At 35.3% G+C, this 22,604-nt stretch overlaps 2 protein-coding genes across 2 annotated transcripts; both read right to left on the bottom strand.

Annotated features, from left to right (window-relative positions):
* Positions 1–840: 840 nt before the first annotated feature.
* tnfrsf18 (tumor necrosis factor receptor superfamily, member 18) lies at positions 841–5,057 on the bottom strand. Its single transcript, XM_083527733.1, has 6 exons — positions 4,889–5,057; positions 4,488–4,655; positions 4,168–4,255; positions 4,004–4,068; positions 2,648–2,764; positions 841–1,906 (listed from the first exon to the last, which is right to left on the bottom strand). Exons 1-6 carry the CDS (start codon positions 5,016–5,018, stop codon positions 1,815–1,817), a joined length of 660 nt encoding a protein of 219 aa, XP_083383859.1. The 5' UTR covers positions 5,019–5,057; the 3' UTR covers positions 841–1,814.
* Positions 5,058–15,040: 9,983 nt separating this feature from the next.
* On the bottom strand, positions 15,041–17,058 carry LOC310722499 (uncharacterized protein). The gene is made up of 7 exons (XM_083535002.1): positions 16,901–17,058; positions 16,697–16,801; positions 16,313–16,447; positions 16,103–16,184; positions 15,777–15,955; positions 15,598–15,687; positions 15,041–15,486 (listed from the first exon to the last, which is right to left on the bottom strand). The coding sequence occupies exons 1-7, from the start codon at positions 16,992–16,994 to the stop codon at positions 15,428–15,430; spliced, it is 744 nt and encodes a 247-aa protein (XP_083391128.1). The 5' UTR covers positions 16,995–17,058; the 3' UTR covers positions 15,041–15,427.
* Positions 17,059–22,604: the final 5,546 nt, after the last annotated feature.

A 22,604-nucleotide genomic window follows, 5' to 3' on the forward strand; every position in this document is an offset into this window, starting at 1 on the left:
TCAAAACTTCTAAATAGTAAACCTGGACCTTTCAGCCACCAAGCCATAAATGCCTTTAAAAACAAAACTAAAAACATGTAGTCCCTGACTACTAAAAATAATGCAGTAGAAATTTTAAATCTGTCAAATTAGCAAATCATAAGATTGTATGAGGCTTCCAAAGTTGATTTTTGTTTTGCCATTTAAAGCAAAACACTATGCAAAGTTAAAACCTCGACAGTGTGAGAACATTGTCCCCACAGTGCACGATGGTGTTAGAGTCATGTTGTAGCGAGCTTTGCATGATTGTATCGTACAGACTGGAACAAACTGTTTTTTTGGGTTGAACATGTACATACATCTAGCCTTCAGACATGACACAGTTTCCCTCCCCATACACACACACACACACACACACACACACACACACACACACACACACACACACACACACACGCTCACCCACAATGTTGTGCCACCACGATCATTTGTCATAAAGCTCTTAATGTGTTTAATCCACCAAATGTAATGCTTTTTTTTGCCAAGTTTTGGTCTCATCATACTGACCATCTGGCTTTTATGCAAAAGGATTTTAAACATTTAATAATACCTAAATACTCATCGCTTTTATATAAAGCCCAGATTTGAAGAGTGTCAGTTGTCCTGTGAGTAGTTTCTCCTATCAAAGCTATGGATCTCTGTGGATCCCAATTGAATCCATTTTGGTTTTAGTTTATATATTTAAAAAAATAAAATGAAATAAAATACAATGTAGGTACAAAAACCAGCATCAAAACAATCATTTAAATAATAATAATAAAAAAATAATAACATTGAAGTATTGAAAGTGGCAGTAACACAAAAGGTAACACAAATGTTTATTAGAAAATAATTATATTTTATAATAACCAACACAGTGGCTGATATCAAAGGAATAAATGACAATGAGTGGGTAAATGTAGTAATTAGTCCTTTTTTCTTTGTGGGTGTCATGTATTTCCAATATATAGTAATTCTCAAGTGTTGCTAATGTCCTTTAACATTTTAGTTTATTGCAAATATTTTGGGTCATAACACTAAAGCATATAAAACAGACGAGGATGGGTTTTTCCTTGCCACTCTCATCTCTTTATCTTTGCAACGCTACTTTGGGACAAAATATCCATTGTTAACAGCGCTATACAAATAAAACTGAATTGAACTGAATACAATTAATTGTCCAATTAACCAAAGCTCAAATAAATTAATGTTTAATAAAATTTTCTGATTGACTTAATTAATTGTATGGGTGTAATAAATTGTTTTTTTTATCTGCGTTTTCTTCTTTTTGTTATTATTATTTATTATTTACAGTAACATTTTTATTGATCATTTATACATGATGTAATATAATCCAATTAGTTGCACAGTGGTCCATTTGAACAAATTAGACACAACCCAAAACATGTTCAGGACAGCTCTAAGAAGAGAACTCAGTAACTTAGTTGGTTAGTAATAGTTAGTAATCCATAGTAATACTGTTAAGTGCTAGTATGCAAGAATGCTGCAAACATTTATCACAGAAGGCTTTTTTAATGATATACCACCATCTACTAATGAATGGTACAGTTCAAAGTAAACTGGTGATGAGTTATTGCATAAGCGTTCATGTGCTGTCAGAGAAGCTTTTGTGCAAAGTTCTTTTCCCCATTGAAGATCCCAGAGTGAGATCAAAAGTTTAAAGACTGGTACAATGGAACCACTGGCTGCTTACTGTCATTCCACAGTTTCATCCTGAAGCTTCAGAAATGTTGGTTCACCATGTATCTGTTTTGGGGTTTGTGCAGCTGAAACCCTTAAGGTTCAATTTCTCCTATTTCTTCTTTAGACAGCTTGTAGCAACATTCATCAGATGGAACTTTAAGGAAACTTGAGGTTGAATGGTATTCTGCCAAATGAAGTCAGACATTCCATTTCACAGTTATTGTTGAACACGTTTGCCTCTTATACAAACAGACATAGGATTTCCCTAGTGGTATGACATTTTGTGGTATAGTTATCACACATCCAGCTAAATGTGTTTCCACTAATCTTAAAAGCTTCATAGGAGCATCGTATTTATGCCAGCCTTCACAAAAAGCAACAATCTGACTAAGACTTTTTCCGTTAGTTTGTCAACAAACACCATAATTGATTGCTTTAAAAAATAAATTCTAACCCATTTTTAGTCTAATAATTACTTGATCCCTTAAGCTTGTTGCTAAATAATAAATTGTTGCAAATAATTTTCATTTTATAATGTTTTTATTTCTTTTTTCCTCATCTAAAAACAATGACAATGATGTTCCAATATTCTGAAGGCAATGTCCAAAACCTAAAGCTGAGATTACTTTCCACTGTAAATATATCTATATATATATATATATATATATATATATATATATATATATATATATATATATATATATATATATATATATATATATATATATATATATATATATCAAACTTTAAAATCTGAAATAAGTACAATCTGAAATTCTAAAAAAATGTGACCCAGAAATAAAAACATTTCTAAAATTGCACTTACTAACGATTTACTATGATATTCAAGAAATGCCATTAGGATACAGCATAATGTATAACTTAAAGAAGCTGAATGGACATATACATTTTAAATGTCACTTACTTTCTTTTGTTCTCTGTACTCGAGCCCTTATGCAGAGATAAATAAAAATTGCCAGGGAAAAAAAGCCAATGATGGCTAGACCTACCACCATTCCATTAAAAGTCTCCTGATTAATAACTGTCAACAAATAAATATAAGTTAAATATGATTCACATAGAACAAAATTAGCAAAAAAACAACAACAATATTTTGTATTGTAGAAGAAGAATAAAAATCAAAGCAATATAGTGCTATTATCAAATTGTTTAGGCATTTACAACATTTACAAGAACAAAAGCAATTGAATTATTTAAAACTATTAGACTACCTTGTAACTCATCATTTATTTGCTTGTGGCAATTTATATTAAAAATGATTATATAGCTGTCCAGTTGAGAGTTAAAGGCATTAAGGGTTAAAAGGCCAGTTATAGCTCTGTGTCAGACTTTTTGATGTAATAAAAAAGAAACACCACACAGTTGAACAGAACATTAGTTAATATGAATAGTAAAATAGTAAATGCGACAAAACCCCTATTAAATCTGTTCATTGTAACTTTCACAAAGTAAATAAAGTAAATGCTGGAGATGCTCTATATCCTACTAACATCCACCTCTTTCCCTGACAACCTTGGTGACCCTATCATATTACCAATGGTGTTCTGCAAAGTTATACTATAAAAAGCTACACTGGAACAGTACATTGACAACTAAGTAAGATCTAACGATTTTCTGACATAAATCATGAATAGTTTGATTCATAATAATACTGAAAGCATAGATTGGCCTTTACTGACACTGTTTGCTGGTACTGGGCAACAGTATTGCATAGTAAACTGGGTAAATATGTGCAGATATCTTGTTAGCCACCTAATTGAGTGCTGGTAAACTTTAATTTGTAACAGGCTGACACAAGTGAAATTGAAAGATTACAAACTTATATTCTATATTATTTATTTTTTATATAATAACCCACAAAAATATAACAATTACCATATTAGTTAGCTCAAAAATGCATTTTTACATTTAATCTTTCTAAGCCTACTTATCTTATGTATTATCCTATCAATCATATGTAATCCTATAATAAGCACATCCTAGGATATTGCACCCAAAAAAATCTGGTAACACATTTCATCATACATAATATATTATTTTGTCAGAACACACAACGAACAAAACAGAGTGTTGTTTATTTTAATTTAACTGGAAAAACTATTGCCTACTTGAGCACTGGACAGCTTATACCTATAATATATTTCTGCAAGAACATTTATTCATAATGAAACTAATCAAGATATATCTAAGGGATGTATATCTATACAGGAAATTGTAATTGCTCCAGACTTTGCCTGTTTAACTGATAAAAGACACTGACCTTGGCAACCACATTTTGCATCTTGAGTCGTGTTTTCAGGAAATATTTTAGGCAAGCCAAAGTTTCTGCAGCAGATTTTAACAACACAGCATCAATGATAGGAATATGAGACATCTCTAAGCAAGGGTAGTGTAATTTAGTATTTAGTTTAAACATTGACTTACTCCGTTGTAGGTTTGCAGATATTGCTCTCTTTATCATAGTATGTTTGGGATGGACACGGTTCACAAATATATCTAAATTTAAATAAACCTGTCAAAAGCATAGACATGATTAAGATTTATAATACACATTCAGTTATTTGTAATTGCTTAATCAACACTGAAAGCGTAAAATATTTTTGCCTTGTTTTTCAGAACTTTACTTCAAATTATACTCCTCTTCATATACCTCAAGTTTGCTATGACTCATTTAAAAAGTTTCCATTTTAACCACCAAATTATAGCCTGATTACGGTAATAAAGTTAAGAAAGTCTGCTCTTACCTGTTCTTATGAGCTTTTCTCCCGGTGTGCACTTTTGAGTGGGAGAACATTTAGAACATGTATCATCTTCACACAAATTATTATTACAGAAGCAGTGGTCATTCATGTTTGTGCAGTTTTTACATACACTCTCACTGCTATTAGTACAGTGTTGTATGGGAAATTTACCTGTAACAACCCAACATAAAATGACAAAGAAAGATTTACTTGAAAAAGGTTATTAAAGATAAATGATAATAATTCATAATCAATCAATCGATTAATCAATCAACCAATCAATCGAACAACAGAAACAGTAAGTGTGACTAGTGGCTTTTAAGGTTTTAGTTGAATGCTTTAGGTTAGTATAATGGAAACATTAATAACTAATAAAAATAACTATAAAACTCTATTGGTCTTACCTAAAGGGCAGATCTGACAACATTTCCCCTTGTACTCATACTGTCTTTTCCAGTTACATTCTAAAGCCATGCAAATGGACAAGACATAGCCTGTGGCAAATAGCAACATATAGAGTTTTACAATGTCCATTTCGACAACATAATGAAAGTATGGTTGTGTGCTACTTATATACTGTAGACCTACGTCTGCTTATATACTGTAGACCTAGGGCTGCGTCACTGGTGTCTACAACCCACAAGGCTAGACCAAAAGTTAACATCATGGGGGTGGAGGTTGTGGCAGAAGCTTATGATTTCATGACAACTAAAAGGTGAGGGTTTACTTGAGATTTGTAAATTTACTTAAGCAAACGTGTGTTAATAGCTACATCAGCTGAGAATATGTTGCTCTATGAAAATGACAGTTGTAACAGGAGCTGACATTTTGAAAAGAAAGTACACTAGATTTTACACAACCTGGAAATCACATTGGCTCTCCCAAAGAAAAGAGGTGGTATTGGATTACAAAAAACAAACCCCATTACTTTATGGAGTCATGTAAAAAAGAAAGTACACCCTATTTGAATTCTATGGTTTTATCTATTAGAAACTAATAAAATCACCTTGTCCTTTTCAGGTCTTAGAATTAGATAAATGAAACCACAGATGAACAACATTACATGACATATTACACTGGAAGTTCAGGTCATAGGATATAGTAGGATCAATAGCAAGTAGAACCACCTTTGGCATCAATAACTTGAAGTAATCCTGTTCTGTAAGACAGTCAGTTTTTCACATTATTGTGTATGATGTTTGGTTCACTCTTCTTTACATTGTTGCTTCAGTTCTTTGAACTTTGCAGGCATTTGTTTATGCACAGCTCTTTTAAGGTCCAGCCACAGTATTTCAATCAGGATGAGAATCCTCCCAGGATTGATGGGCATCAGAAATTGCTTCTCTAGGATCATTGCTGATGTCTTGGTATTGTGTTGACACACACCCGAATGCTCCAGACCAGCAAACTGATAGAATTTGGGCTTTTATAGAGGTGGCCACATTTGCTGATCATTTGATCAAGGGCATTTAATTAGAAGGACCTGACTGCTACTTTGCCTTTTACTTACTATTTACTATGGAAGCAGAAAAGCTTTTCACACGAAGTTGCTCCATTTTGGATAAATTTTTGTAAAATAAAAAATGACTGTATATTATGCCATGTGTTTTTTATCTGAGGTTAGCTAATTTGAAGACCTGATAAGGACCAGATGATGCTTAACACCCCTCCTAAATAATAGTTCGTGGAAACATCTTTTGCCTTTATTATGGCATTGTCAGTACATGGACCACGAGCCGAAAGCGGAAGTAACTCAATCACAGTCAGAGAGAGAGTTATGAACCGCTGTCAAGACAGATTACCACACGAGTATAATCCACACTGAACAAAAGTACCGTATTTTTCGGACCATAAGCCGCTACCTTTTTTCTACGTTTTGAACCGGCTTAAACAACGAAGCGGCTAATTTATGAATTTTTCCCGGTTTCACAAAATTCAAGCCAAAAAACTGAACCCCATAACATTAGACCAATGAAATTTCCGAACGGAAACGAAAAAACGCACCTCACCTGTGTTCTGAGCTGCACAGCATTGGGAGAAAAAGCGTTTTTTAAAACGACGATGCCAAAAGATAAACTCCCGAGAGAAATAGTTGTGAAAGGAAGGAGGAAGACAGTGTACAATGACTTACTTGGTCGGCTACTGTTTAGATACAAGCCGTTGTAGCGCGTTGCGTCTGGGTCATGGGATAGCGCGCTAACTCCAGTTGCAACAGAAATCATATAAGCACAGACAGGTTTCCAAAACTCGTGCTTTTTTATTTTTCTTGGCAACAGCGTTAAGGGTTAGTCAAATAAACTTAGAAATTAGCATCAGAAAATAATAAGGACATAATCCTTGTCTTGAACAGACGCAGTAATACTGGAAAAATGCAGTGGCATGCTATTCCCAAAATACCGCTATGCTCCTAAAGGAAGCGCAACATATTTTACCTGTCTTTCGTTATAACAGGACAGTAAATTATGTATGTTGTAACATACTTCAATATTGGATGTGGTCCGTGCTGATTCGACACATTGTAGTGGAATTCTCTGTTGCAGCTTTTAGCCGAGGTGTAAGTTAACAGTACCATCTAAGTGCATGCACAAATGCACAAAATCATACCTGGTTTTGCAATTTATTTCCAGGAACAGGCTACAAGAAACGTGCAAAAAAATACACCAACACACCACAAGTGTACATGACTAACAATGGAAATTCAAAAGTGCTGTAGAAGCACTACTCTCATTCTGACAAGTGACAAGGGATGCAGATGTCGATTTTTCTGACTTGATATTGTTATGTATTTGGACTGTTTTTTAATTGTATTTTGAATGAAACATTGGAATAATCCTACGGAAAATACCTACCTAAGTTACATGTGTAAATGTACGTGTTCGCTGTACATTTTGGCTTGTGTTTGACGTACCTATGACATTTCCTTTAAAGGCCTCTTGTATCACATATCTCAAAAAAACCACAAGCCTAACAATTTACCTAAGTATGTGCCTAACACATACCTAAGTTGGGTATTCCCTGTTTGTCTTTTTAGAGAGAATCAGGGAATACCCAAATGTTACGAAGTACTAGCACTGCAGCATTTTTACTTCAAGTATTATTCTGGTGTCTAAGTTTTAAGTGGTAGTTATACTGTAAGCTTAATTTTTTTTTGCATATAAATGATTCGTCTGTCAGCTTGAGGTTGACTAAGAGCTTTTTACAACCACAGGCAATAAACATTTCAGTGTGTGGTGTGTGTGTGTGTGTGTGTGTGTGTGTGTGTGTGTGTGTGTGTGTGTGTGTGTGTGTGTTTTTGTGTGTGTGTGTATGCATGTGTGTGTATGGTGCAACACTACTCACAGGTCGTGTTCCTTCCTTACACACAATTTTAACCTAAAAATAAAAAAAATTCCAATTTGCCAAAACAAAAGGATAACAAGAAGACAGATAACAGGAACATTTTTTATTTGTAAATCTTTTTTGTAAATCTTCGTAATTAATAATACTGACGTTATCATAACACAAACATTTGGATATTTGGAGCTCCTGAGGTCACAAAGAGGTCACAAAAAATACTTAACATTTAGTGCAATAGATTTCCATGTGCAACCCAGCTATTTGGGTTGCACAAGCCAGCGCACTCTTAGTGCCGGTCCCAAGCCCGGATAAATGGGGAGGGTTGCATTAGAAAGGGCATCCAGAGTAAAACGTGCCAAATCAAATATGCGGATCACAAATGAGAAATTCATACCTGATCGGTCGATGCCCGGATTACCAACGCCACAGGTATCGTTAGACAACAGGGTACCGGTGAAAATTGGGCTACTGTTAGCCGAAAGAGAAGAAGGAGAGAAGGAAGACGTCTACAGAGACAGCAGAGAAAAAAGAAGTGGAGGAGAGTGGAGGTTAGAGTTGGTCCTCTGATATGATGGAGAGGAGAAAGGTGGATAAGTTGTGTGTTCAGGAGACCAAGTGGAACGTGAGTAAGGCCAGGAACATTGAAGGTGGGTTTAAACTGTTCTTTTATGGTGTAGATGGAAAAAGAAATGGTGTAGGGGTGATAAATGTTATCAGTGCCTTTGCTCCACAAGTGGGTTGTGAGATGAAGGAGAAGGATCAATTCTGGAGTGAGTTAGATGAATTGGTAGAAGGTGTACCTAGGAATGAAAGATTGGTGATTGGGTCATAAAAAGTTGCATTGTGTGTTGTGGATTTAGAGAAAGCGAATGACAGGGTGCAGAGAGAGGAGTTGTGGTATTTTATGAGGAAGTCTGGCTTGTCAGAGAAGTATGTGAGGGTGGTGCAGGACATGTATGATGACAGTGTGACAACAGTAAAGTGTACAGTAGGAACGAAGGTTAAAGGTAAAGGTTCGACTGCATCAAGAATCGTCTCTAAACCCTTTCCTGTTTGCAGTGGTGATGGACAGATTGACGGACGAGGTCAGACAGGAGTCTCCATGGACTATGATGTTTGCGGATGATATTGTTATTTGTGGTGAAAGTAGGAAACAGGTTGAGAAGAGCCTGGAGAGGTGGAGGTATGTGCTGGAGAGAAGGGAAATAAAAGTCAGTAGGAGTAAGACAGAGTACATGTGTGTGAATGAGAGGAAGGGCAGTGGAGTGGTGCGGTTGCAGGGAGAAGAGGAGAAGGTGGAGGAGTTCAGGGTAATGTAATGGAGTGTGTTAGAGAAGTGAAGAAAAGAGTGCAGGCAGGGTGAAGTGGGTATAGAAGAGTGGCAGGAGTGATTTGTGATAGAAGGGTATCTGCAAGAGTGGAAGGGAAAGTTTATAGGACTGTGGTGAGACCTGTGATGTTGTATGGTGTAGAGACAGTGGCATTGAGTAAAAGTAAAAGAGGAGGTGGAGCTGGAGGTAGCAGAGCTGAAGATGTTGAGGTGATGACGATGGACAGGATTGGAAACGAGTTTATTAGAGGGACAGCACATGTAGGACATTATTTTGATGTGATTCTTTTATGTAAATAATATAAATAACCTAATTAAAATAATGACAAGAGTATGATAACTATATAGCCTCAGGCAGCATTTAAGGTAACAAAACACGTTTTGTCCCTATCCCTTGGTGACTAAAGCACAATCAGATTAAGCAGTTCTAAATGTGTTTACTAATTTATGAATTAAAGCAAAGCCTAGGGGGAAAACTAAATGAAGTCTAAAGTGATCAACTATTTAATAAAAAATGGTCAAAATCCATCTCATGCATGCTCCCTTAGATCCTGTTTGGTGAATTTACTGTCATTTTTATTTACTCATCATGGACTATTCATCCATCATATGAAACAACTACAAACAATTTTCGAATATATGAAGTATAGCACCACCTAGAGAACGACATGAGCATCTGAATAACAATATCCAGCCCCAAGTCAGGCCCCTCACCCCAGAGGCCATTAACATGCCCTCCAACTTGCCCACACAATGCATAAAACATAAAACATTTCCTTTTTACGAACGCTTTGGTTTAGGATAAACCATATGTTACAACCCTAGGTAGCCCCATGTCCATACTGGTGTTCTGTATGTGTGCTTTGTGTGCAGGTCCGATCCACTCCAGAGTTTGAGGCCTGCCCTACCCTGGCTGATCCCGCCTCCTTCATGATGACATCATCCACCTGTTTCCTATTAAAGGAGGAAGGAGCGAAGCAATCGGAGAGAGTTGTTGTAGTGGCGTTCTGACTGTTTGTTTTGGTGTTCGGGCTATAGCTTGGTTGTTGATGTTCGTGATTTTGACCTCTGACTGTTTACTGACTTTGAGCCTGTTTAGCCCCTTGGACTACTGTTGTTTGTTTATATTTCTTTTGTATTATATTGTAATATCTTTGGGCACTGTACATATTTATTTCACTGGCATTAGGGGTGTGGCTGCCATTTACTTTGGGTGAGGGATTGTTTTGTCTTTGTTTTTGTAGCAGGGAGTTAGGGAAGCTGTTTGTGTTTTCCTTTTCTTTGTTTTCAGGAAGGGTAGCTTTCCCAAAACAGTCCTTTTTGTTTATTGTTTTGGCCCACCCTGAAGACAAGCCTGTGAGTCTGTGTACATATATTTCTGTGTTACAATATACTAGCACCTGTGTAGCAAACCTTTTTGTGTGTGTTTATGGTTTGGGGTGTGTTTGGGTTGTCAATTTATAAGATCCATTCTTTTGAATCCCGAGCTAAATACTCTGTCCGGCCTAACCCTAGACTGGGTCGTAACACATAAAAAAAATTTATGTGTGGGAGATAGGAGTGTAGGAATGACCATGAGTTGTCTGCAGGTTGAAAAAAAGTTTATATATATATATATATATATATATTCAACCTGCAGACAACTCATGGGTATTCCTACACTGACAGCTTACAATAACTGGATATTAAATAATTTGAAAAATAGGCACTGTATATGAATTTGTTATTTTCTTAACAGTAAATTATTTCCTCTATATGTAATGTTTTTATATAACAATAATCTTACCAGTAAAGTTTTTGAACAGATAATGCTCTTAGTCACTGACCTAGTATGAGTATATATTTTAATATTTGTATAAATTATATAATGTTATATATTTAATAATTATAATTATATGTTTGTACATATAATTATAAGTATATATTCATATAACATTTTCAAAGCACTTGTGAAAAGACATTTCTTAGACTGTGTTAACCGCAAGTCAACCACAGCACACTCCTGTCGACCACCCTATCAGACTTCTTTTCTCTTTCCCACCTGCTAATTTTTTGAAGTTGATCCAGTTTCTATGCAATAGACCAAACCACAAACAGTAAGTGGTTGTGACTAGAAAGAGCAATGTTTTGACGTACTTATTGTAGCTGTCTCCCTTTCACTTGCTTTCATTAGAGTGGGCGAACACAGCTTGGCTGTTTTCCCCACCAAAGCTATGTTGTCATTCACTGGGGACATACCCAAGTCAACATACATAACATGACTATCCAAACTTATATATTTACCACAATTCTAACAAACAGTGGATACATGCTCACAATTATTTTTCAGGCTTTTTCCAGTTATAGTATATGATTTACTGCATGCTTTATTTTAACAAGTACACACACACACACACACACACACACACATTTTTATATATATATATATATGTGTGTATGTATGTATGTGTATATATATAGGACAGCCCTACAACAGAAACCAACACATCTAACCTGAACACCTAAGACAGATTCTTTGTATCAGCAGACAAAATCATGAATTGCTCTGAAACAGAAGGAAACAATGACACCACGGTAAAGTGCTGACTGTGCTTGATAATATTCTACGTGATGTTTGAATGTTGAATGTCTTCATAGTGTTTTTGCTACCATAAACAATTTGAGTGCTGTTTTTGTGGTCTAATGTTGGATTAGATATAAACCTCTAGATACTATAAAAAATATAATTGTATATTGTTGTATTAGGTATTATTTATTGACACGTGTGTGTGTGTGTGTGTGTGTGTGTGTGTGTGTGTGTGTATGTATATATATATATATATATATATATATATATATATGCAATTTCTTTATGAAAAGCTTTAAACAAAAAATTAATAAAAAAAAAACATCTCTGTTTCCTGCACAATCGGCCTACTATTGATTTAATAGTTTATGACTAATATGAAGAAGTTTCCTGTATTTTTTGAAATGGCTACCGGTTTCTAGTCTTATGCCAGTAATATACTTATGTTGAGTTTTATTAGAATTATTACTAACTACATCAACATCATTATGTAATGGGGTTTGGGGATCTTGGTCACTTCACAACTGAAGTAAACACCCATTCATATTTTAACATGCAAACGTGACGGCACACGTCTGGAAAATTACGAGCAAAAGATCTAAAACCGTGATCATTTTCTTTTCTGGGGTTTTAAAAGGAGGAGGTTATTAACTCGAAAAAGATCTTGATGTAGGAGGGGATAATACCTGAAGTGAAAACTGAGCCTCCCACTATTGCTTAGATCTTTTTCTGCACGGAAGTGGACTTCGCTATATAGTTGTGTAGTTTAGAGTTATATGTTTAAAGTGGTAACATGGCCTTCCTCTCAATCTTAAACCCCTATTATGTGGTCTCTTTTGCTTACAGAGCCTGGTGCCTTCATTGACACAAAATGTCGTGTCATAAGAATTTTTCCAAATATCAAAACATATTTCGATTTAATAACTCACTGATCACACTTCCAATAACCTGTAAATATATCCTTTTTAGTAACTGGCTACCCCAGTTATTTATGAGAACATTATATTGTTATTATATTAATATATTAGATCCAGTTTTTAAACTGATAACAGTTTTAGGAACCAAACCTGTGCTACTCAGATATTTATCAATATCTTACATGTTCCCAACTATTCTAATCTTATATAGCAATTATACAAAAAAAAGCTATATTTAATTTAATTTTTTTTTCCAAAAGAACAGTAAGTACATTTTTGCCAATGTTGTACGTTTCTTTGACACCACAGACTCTTAACAAGGCCCCTTCTCACAGCAAACTCAGTTATTACCTGCATGGCCCAATAAGGCTAATAAGAATAATAAATGTAGTAAATGTAAACACACTCACACACAGAATGTAATAGACAGGTCATGTTAACAGGCTTATAAAATATAACTTGGTTTGGTATGAACACTGAAATAATGTATAAACGACATCAACTGTAATGAAACAACATATGACATAAAACTGCCTATTTGTATTCTTAAGAATTTGTATATATATTTACATTGCCCATCCAAAAAAAAGTCACACACTAATATTTTGTTGGACTGCCACGGCAAAATATAAAGGCCCCAGATCATAGCACTGCCCCAAAGGCTTGCTCGGTAGGCACTAGGCATGAAGGGTGCATCAGTTCATCCACCTCTCTTCATACCCTGATGCACCCATCACTCTGGAAAAGGGTTGATCTGGACCCATTAGACCACATGTCCTTCTTCTATTGCTCCAATCTTTATGCTCTCTAGCAAATTGAAGCCTTTTTTTTGTTTCGATTAGCCTTACTGATAAGTGGTTTTCTTAAGGCTACACAGCTGTTTAGTTCCACTTCCTTGAGAATCCTTTTCATTGTGCATGTGGAAATGCTCTTACTTTCACTATTAAACACAATTGTGAGTTCTACTATTATTTTTTTACGATTTGATTTCACTGAACGTTTAAGTGATCGCTGATCACGATCATTCGAGATTTTTTCCGACAGCATTTCTTCCTCGAAGATGATGGTTCCCCACTCTACTTTCAGTTTTTAATAATGCGTTGGACACTTCTTAACCCAATTGTAGCAATCTCCTTAGATGTTTTCCTCGCTTAATGCTTGCCGATATTTTGACCCTTCTGAAAAAGATCAACATTTTACATGACCACAAGCTGTGTCTTCCGACATGGTTGTTTAAGAAATTACAAGAACCTCACCGCATCAGTTAGGGTTAAATAACTTATATCAAATAACATAATCAAAAGCTCTTCTCTGTTCTGGCACCGAGGTGGTGGAATGAACTTCATATAGATGTCCGTACAGTGGAGACCCTAGCTATCTTTAAGCGATGGTTGAAGACCTACCTCTTCCTAAAACACTTAAATTAGCACTTTCCAAGTTTGCTTTGTAGAATTCAAGAGTTATATTTATATTAAGTTTGTAATCTAGCATAGCAGTGTAGATTTATTCATTGCTAGAGACTTAAAGCACTTTTGTACGTCGCTCTGGATAAGGGCGTCTGCTAAATGCCGCAAATGTAAAGCAGTTATCCAATCGGAGACGCTTAAATATTTGCTAAGTTAAATCAGAGTGATGACTTTTTTTTTTGGATGGGTAGTGTGAAAAGACACACACACACACACACACACACACACACACACACACACACACACACACACACACACACACACACACACACACACACACACACACACACACACACACACACACACACACACACACACACACACACACAGGTCATGTTTAAACAGGCTTAAAAAATAGAATTTAAACACTGTGAAATAATGTATAAATGATATCAATTGCAAGCAAACAACATATGACATATAAAATGGCTATTGTGCATTTATAAATAGCTATTGTGTGTATATACAGTATATATATATATATATATATATATATATATATATATATATATATATATATATATACATACACAGTATATATATATATATACACACCCACACACACATGTGTATCTATATGTGTGTTTGTGTGTGTGTGTGTGTAAAAGCATTCTCAGTTTGTCCTAAGCCCACACATTATCCAGGTTTAGTATCTTAGGAGCTTATGAATCATCACAGGGCATTAACCCGTTTCTGTGGTAAAGTAAATCAGAAAAAAAGAGGGCATTTTGGAAACACCAACAAAAGGTTATGGGTTCACAGTGATGTTTTTTAGTAGCTACACAATAGTTACAAAGCTGGCTTTAATAGCCAACATCTTTCTATAAACCAGTTATCTATGCTTTTCTAGTTATATTGTACACATAAAACTAAAAATGAACAAATAACTTCCTTTCATGAAAGAAAACTAACTATACAAAATAATGATCCAAGTGCTAATGCATGATTTAAAATCATTTCATTGAGCACTATACAGTATATCATAACTTCAGAATATGACATTGACATTCCTATAAAAGAATTACATGATTTGATAATGTTTTAGTCCCAATCCAAAGTTCAGGACAGACATTTAAATGAAGTGGGTTGAGGGTGAACAAACACCTCTGTGACAGTTCACTTTCCTTATACGGGAAATCTGCTAATCATATCACTCAGTTTCAGTCTCTTTTAGTCACGGAATATACTCACTGAACCAGGGCTATAGCAATGTAAAGTGCAGTTAAAAACACTGTGGGTTTCACTGGTATATAATACCTACTGCTAATTCTCAGTCATAGCAAATGTTACGATTAATGATAGAGGTGCACATGGCATGTGGATGAGGACTACACAGGAGGAAGGAATTTCTCGCCAGATTCCTCGACCGGCTTTCCACATGCACTGCCTAAAGAAACAGACCAATGGCAAGATAGTTGGAAACTGTGTCTAATACATATATGCACAAATTCATACAATCTTCAATCTTCGACAATTCACCAGAACAGTGTATCCCTACCTTGGCGTATTATCTTTGTCTTTTTCCTAAAACACCTGCTTAACTTTAGTATGAGGATGAAAAGCAGAAAAGCTGTGACAGAGGCCAGACCTGGAATTGAGAAATTTCAACATTCACTACTGAGCAACTCAACACATAAGCATATTTCAAGGTTAGTTCAAATTAAACATTAATGTTACAGAGAGCATGGTTCTTGTTGTCTTGGAGTTTAGGATTGGAGATGGTGGGCGTAGAGATGGAGTTTCTGCTGGTGGATGTCATAGACAAAAGAAAGGGGGAGGAAGAAGCCACTACTGTTTTTGCTTTAGTTCTGTAATTGACGTCAGAGGTAGTACTTCCTGGAATTTTCTCACCGTACCTAAAAAGGAAACCGCAAAGATACAAATGAACACGTAGTTTGGTAGTTTACCAGACCTTATTGTTCATAGTTTTGTCATGCAAATAGTAGGTAAAAAAATTTTATTTGACACCTTTTGGCTTGAACAATGTTAAATGAATGACTTACTCTGGCAATGGTTGACATTTAGAGTTAGTTTGATTACTGAAGGTCTTAGGTGGACATATCTCACAGATTTCTTTCCCATTTTCTTAAAAGAAAACAAAAAACATTAGTAAAAACAACACAACCAACCAGAAAAAAAGTCACCATATTTCTTGCATTGTGATTCAAATTGGAAAATTATATATTGGTGTGTAATGACAAGAAAATAATTACCTAGATTCTTTATCCCTGATCCTTTTGGGCAAATGCACCTTTTTTGTGTTTTATCCAACCCTTTAAAGCCTTCATTGCAACGACATTCAGTATTTTGTTTCGGTTTGCATGGCGCAACTTCAAAACTATTCAATTCTAAAACAGAATCACACGTCATCAAAGCATTAATGAAGAGAGAACGGAAGAGAGAGAAAATATATTAAAGAATCAAAATTTCCTATTTTTTCCATATTATTGCTACTCACTACAGCACTGTCTTACACAGACAAAACATTCTTAGTGTTTCTGAAACTAACTGATATGAGATCTTTGCAGTTATTGCATGTTTAAAAGCAGATTTATATAAATAAATAAAATCCCGGATAATTAAAAAAGATGACCTACCACAAGGATCGCAGTTTCGACACTCTCTAATTTGACTGTGTTTATTGTTGTATTGTCCATCTGGGCAGGGTATACATCCGTCCCTTGACTTTGTGGCCTTTTCACCTGTACAGCACATGCACACACATCGAATCAGTTAAAATAATGAGTAACAATATTAATGGTAATAACGAATCATGATGATCTAAATAATAACATGTTTACCTGGTTGGCAAGTGATTTCCGATAAAACATGATTTCGATCGAGTGTTAAAAACCATAAGATGCTACAAACTAAGCGAGAGCTTTTCCAAACCATGGCAGTGCTGGTTAAGTGGCCCGCTTTGTGTAGTCACAGGTGTGCTGCCTCTTTTAAACAGAAACTGTTAAGCCTGTAGATGATGCATGACAGCAAAGCACGTCCCCATTTTCACAACCCACACTACTCACGAAATAATTACATTTAATTTAATGTCAAATTTAATACGTGTTTCTTTATTTTAAAAAAATCATTCATTACAAATTATTCTAATGGTACTTAATTAACATTATTTTAAAACTTAAACAATCTTTTGATGAAATTAACCACAGGATTGAGGTAACATATAAAGGTGACTGAACCAGATACGAGGTACAGATGTTTTATAAACATATTTCACAATTTCAGTCACTTTATTGAGCCTCTGTTGCATTAGATGAAATTTCTAAGAAAATAGTTGCAGTGCCATTGACCTTGTTTGAACTAAGAGTAAATCTGCCTTTACTATTTAATTTTTTCATTCTGTGACTTTTTATTTTATTTTATTTTTTTTATAAATGGCTTAATTTTTTATTCTTATTAGGCTCTGATGGCTAATGTACTGCTATCAAGCCTGTACAATAATCAGACTATGTAGCAGAAACCTCAATAAACAATCATTTCTTAAGAACATACACAATTATAAACATAAAGGTCTAAAAAAGTCTACGGATTATTTTTGGATTACAGAATATGATGAATCATGGATAGAAAACTTTGTGAAAGGGAATTTCACACTTTTTTTCACAACCAATATGCTAGTATTTAATCTTTAAATTAGGCATTTATTCAATATGATCTGCTGGTGTTGATGAAGTATAGTAAAATATCAGATGTAGGAGTTATTAAAATAAAGTTTAAGAGTATTCTATATCTGAAATCTGAATATATTTCACTAAAGCAAATCAACAGAGAATTAATTTTTAGCATGCAGAGGACAATTTATCCTTACAGGAAAACAACCTAAAACTTAAACAGTACAATCATCACTTATTTATTTATTTATTTATTTATTTATTTATTTATTTATTTATTTATTTATTACTTGTAATGTTAAAGATGTGGATATTTAAAGGTAAAAAAATTTTCCATTGTATCCTTAATAAAAAAATATATATTTTGAAGGTTCCCCATTTCCCTGTAACAAGTCACCTACAGAGTACTGGAAAAACATGCCTTCTTACTCAAAACAGCATGACAATCTGAAAGCTGCACTCTTGCAGAGCATCCGTCTTGGTACGTGGTTAGACTTGACGAAAAAATAAGGACAGGTTTTTTGCTTGTTTTTCAAAGGTTAAAATTGTTTGGCACAGGAATATATTTCAGAAGTTTATTTTTAATTATTGCACTAATGTATGATGGCCCTGGTAATTTGTAGGCTTTTTATGGTGGAAAACATATGTTAGTTATCAGAAATGGAAAACAGTAGTTATATTTAAAGGGGAAAACCATTTTGATGGTTTTGATGAAATCTTACATCCTCATCATTGTAGATTTTATCTGAAGAGTTGTTTTATGTTCCACTGCTAAATGTTGAGATAAAGCACATTCGTAAAAATATATAAAAAATATAAACCAACAAACCAAAAAAACAATACTAATGAAATTATTGAAAGAGAATTATACAAGAATGTAATACTATAATTTTGGTAACTGTTTCAAGCTTAATCCTGAAGTTGCAGATGCCTGCAATACCAGTTTGTTACAGTCTCCAACAATAAATACTGTACACTTTCATGCAACCAATCATGTTGTAGCGAATTTAGCTCGCAAAGAAAAGGATGTATTTATAAGTAATTATAACGGGTTATAGTTACTCCTAAATATTTAAATTAAGTTGATTTGACAGTACTGGAATTAACGTTACACTTATTTGGTCTGTTTGTCTTTTATTAATTCTATAAAAGAGGTATCTCCCCAGCCAAGAAAGACGTGACCCCCGTTTACTTTATACCGTACAATCAATAGAGCATGTAGTTCAGATCGAATGTTGTAGGACCCTTGAAATGTGAGTGGCACTCAGAGACAATCACTTATGAAAAATACGGCATTTAATGAATGAGACAAAACACAACATAGAACTAACTACACAAAAATACAAAAGAAATAAAGAAAAAAAAAAAAAAAAATTACTTTTATTAAAATTACTATAAAAAATTACTTCAATTTTGAATGCAAATAACCGTATGTATACTCAGATATGGGTTAGACAAAGGTAACTAGATTCCTTATTCAGATTACACAAATTTACAGGAGGTTTATACAGTTTCACATCAGCTCTAACATTGTTAACCTCAACAGTTACACACCTAATATAACACTTTGCCAGAATGTAAATACCATTTTTAAAACATGATGAATTATATTTTAAGCACAGCATTGTGCCTTGGAACAATTAACCATCATTAACACCATAGACCATTATTCTAATAAAGAAATATCAAAATAAAAAAATACATAACGAACCACAATCTGAAGGCAGTACCTTCAGGTAACTATACATGTTTAACATTAAAATACAATTAATGAATCCATTAAGCACCATACATTCTAATAAACTACCATTACAGACTAAGAGAAATGCACTCAAATCTTTTAGGACTCAAAATAAATCTCTGAAGTTTTTGTTTTTCACGACAGGACAATTTGTTTTTATGCTAATTTTCATACTCTGACCTTCTAACACAGGAAACGCTCAGTCACTGCAGAGCCATAAAGACAGTTGTTTTTAAACTATTTTATCATATCAAATTCAATAATAAATAATCACCGTGCCAATATATACACCTTTCTTATGCTGTGTGTGTGACTTTAATTCTTATGTGGTGTGATGTTAAATGTAATTTTGAGCAATTAAAAATATTTCAATATTTTATAGTCATAATGCAACTAACATTGCAGTCACAGTGCCCTTATTCTCCTCCATAGTGATTTATTTCTATTTGCTTTGCTGTGCTATTGACATTTAACGACCCTGAGAAAAAAAAAAAAGAAAAAATAATAAGAAGAATGGATTCCACTAAAAATAACACCAGCTGTTGGTAACCAAACAGTTTTCAATATGTAGCATGCTGGTGTACATCATTTAATCATATTGTTAAAAAAAAATTAAACTCCAACAACAACAACAAAATCCCTGGATGTTCTAGAGAAACACTGGAATCTGGTTGTTAATGATGTCCTAATTGGTGTATAATAGATACTAAAATGTGATCTACAGTACAACCACTAATAATAGTATGACAGTTTCTATTGTTTTTTTTTCAGCAGGCATGCAATATCGTGAAGTATAGTTGACGACTAAAGTCAAAAAGTTAGTTCAAGGTAATTTTGACAGTAAGTTATTCAAATTAATTAAATTTTAAACAAAATAATCAATTGATTTTATAGCCTTTTAATAATGGACATTTTCCCAAAACAGGATTATAGAAATAAGTAGGTTATAACATTTGCATTTATATGCCTATAATATTATCCCTAATTTAACACAGCCATTAGGGTTGCACAAGTCAGTGCACTCTTAGTGCCGGTCTCAAGCCCGGATAAATAGGGAGGGTTGCGTTAGGAAGGGCATCAAGCGTAAAACATGCCAAATCAAATATGCGGATTAGGAATCAGAATTTCATACCTGATCGGCCGAGGCCTGGGGTACCAAAGACCGCCACAATATTGTTAGCCAACAGGGTACCGGTGGAAATTGGGCTACAGTTGCCCGAAGGAGGAGAAGGAGAGGAGGAAGACGTCTACAGAGACAGCATAAAATGAAGAAGTGGAGGAGAGTGGAGGTTAGGGTGGGTACTTTAAATGCTGGTACTATGACTGGTGAAGGGAGAGAGTGAGCTGATATGATGGAGAGGAGAAAGATTGACATGTTGTGTGTTCAGGAGATCAAGTGGAAAGAGAGTATGGCCTGGAGCATTGGAGGTGGTTTTAAACTGTTCCATCATGGTGTGGATGGAAAGAGAATGGTGTAGGGGTGATTCTTTAGGAAGAGGACAGTAAGTGTGTAGTGGAGGTGAAGAGAGTTTCTGATAGGGTGATGAACGTGAAGCTGGAAGTTGAAGGAGTGAAGATAAATGTCATCACTGCTTATGCTCCACAAGTGGGTTGTGAGATGGAGGAGAAAGAAACATTCTGGAGTGAGTTAGATGGAGTGGTAGAAGATGTACTTAGGAATGAACAATTAGTGATGAATGAGGAAAATGAGAAAGAGTGAAGGTTGGATGGTATGGAGATTGTAAAGCAGGAAGTGGATTAGTAAGGAGGAAGTGAGAGCAACTTTTAGGAGGATGAAGACTGGACAGTCGGTAGGACCTGATGACATACCGGTAGAAGCATTGAGATGTTTAGGAGAGATGGCAGTGAAGTTTTTAACCAGATTGTTTGACAGGATTTTAGAAGGTGAGAGGATACCTGAGGAATAGAGAAGGAGTGTTCTGGTTCCGATCTTTGAAAATAAGGGAGATGTGCAGACCTGCAGTTACTATAGGGGAATTAAGTTGATCAGTCACACCATTAAGTTATGGGAAAGAGTAGTGGAAGCCAGGCTGAGAGAAGAGGTGACCATCTGTGAGCAGCAGTAAGGTTTCATGCCGAGGAAGCGTACGACAGGATGCAGAGAGAGGAGTTGTGGTATTGTCAGGTGTGTCAGAGAAGTATGTAAATGTGTGCAATGTATGAGGACAGTGTGACAGCAGTAAAGTGTGCAGTAGGAACGACAGACTGGTTTAAGGTGGAGGTTGGATTGCATCAAGGATCGGCTCTGAGCCCTTTCCTGTTTGCAGTGCTGATGTACAGGTTGACGGACGAGGTCAGACAGTAGTCCATGGAAGGACCATGATGTTTGCGGATGATATAGTTATTTGTGGTGAGAGTAGGGAGCAGATTAAGAAGAGCCTGAAGAGGTGGAGATATGCGCTGGAGAGAAGGGGAATAAAAGTCAGTAGGAGTGAGACAGAGTACATGTGTATGAATAAGAGGGAGGGCAGTGGAGTGGTGCGGTTGCTGGAAGAAGAGGTGGCGAAGGTGGAGGAGTTCAGGTACCTGGGGGTCAACAGTGCAAAGTAATGGAGAGTGTGTTAGAGAAGTTAAGAGAAGAGTGCAGTCAGTGGAGTGGGTGAAGAAGAGTGGCAGGAGTGATTTGTGATAAAAGGGTATCTGCAAGAGTGGAAGGAAAAGTTTATAGGACTGTGGTGAGACCTGCAATGTTGTATGGTTTAGAGACAGTGGCATTGAGTAAAAGACAGGAGGTGGAGCTGGAGGTAGCAGAGCTGAAGATGTTAAGGTTTTCATTGGGAGTGACGAGGATGGACAGGATTAGAAACAAGTTCAAGTCAAGAGAGTCAAGAAGCTTTTATTGTCATTTCAACCATATATAGCTGATGCAGTACACAGTGAAATGAAACAACGTTCCTCCTGAACCTCCCTCAGCTTTATTAGAGGGACAGCGCATGTAGGATGTTTTAGAGACAAGGTGAGGGAGGCACGATTGAAGTGGTTTGGACACGTGCAGAGGAGGGATATGTTGTATATCGGTAGGAGAATGTTATCCCTAATTTGTGACAACTGGCTTTTAACAAATAGAATCCCCTAAACACCTTCAGTGCAAAAGTGTTAGGAACTGTATAAAAA

The sequence above is a fragment of the Silurus aristotelis genome (genome assembly GCF_946808225.1).
Source record: "Silurus aristotelis genome assembly, chromosome: 2".
Taxonomy (NCBI): domain Eukaryota; kingdom Metazoa; phylum Chordata; class Actinopteri; order Siluriformes; family Siluridae; genus Silurus; species Silurus aristotelis.